Source organism: Penaeus monodon, chromosome 15 (assembly GCF_015228065.2).
Source record: "Penaeus monodon isolate SGIC_2016 chromosome 15, NSTDA_Pmon_1, whole genome shotgun sequence".
Classification (NCBI taxonomy): domain Eukaryota; kingdom Metazoa; phylum Arthropoda; class Malacostraca; order Decapoda; family Penaeidae; genus Penaeus; species Penaeus monodon.
In genome coordinates, this window is record NC_051400.1 from 1,997,571 (window position 1) to 1,998,037 (window position 467).

A 467-nucleotide genomic window follows, 5' to 3' on the forward strand; every position below is an offset into this window, starting at 1 on the left:
TCAAAGTTTACGTAATAATCACTTATATTTTACCAACGGTCTGCACCCCAAAAATTCATCATACTTCTGCTGCATATTCTGAAGTACAGCCTAGTCTTCCTAGCCTGATGAATCCCAAACCACGTACTAACGACAACCTTGTTATTCCAGACGAGCAGCCTGTCGGCTCCGCCCCCAAGATGACGTCATCCACCACCACGCGGCCGCCGGGGTTCGTACAGTGCTACGTCTGCCAAAGGGAATTCGGGTCTCGGTCCATCGAGATCCACGAACCTCAGTGTCTCGAAAAGTGGAGAGCCAGAAACGCCAAGTTGCCAAAGTTAGTTCAAGTTTGAGCTAGTTTTTTATTTCATTTTTTTTTTAGGGGTCTGGATCCTCCCCCGTGCGTGGTGGTGGCCTTAAAAAGGATTGAAAGTCGGATAAGTGGATTTGTGAAGGAAAAGGAGTGTTGTATGAGTGACTTCTGA

The 467-nt window shown here is 47.1% G+C and overlaps 1 protein-coding gene across 1 annotated transcript in view; it reads left to right on the forward strand.

Annotated features, from left to right (window-relative positions):
• LOC119581629 overlaps positions 1–467 on the forward strand; it is a gene marked incomplete in the record, with an annotated part of 75,999 nt that overhangs the window by 26,068 nt on the left and 49,464 nt on the right. Inside the window, 1 exon segment of the mRNA XM_037929750.1 lies at positions 151–319. Within this exon segment, the coding sequence (XP_037785678.1) occupies positions 151–319 (169 nt within the window).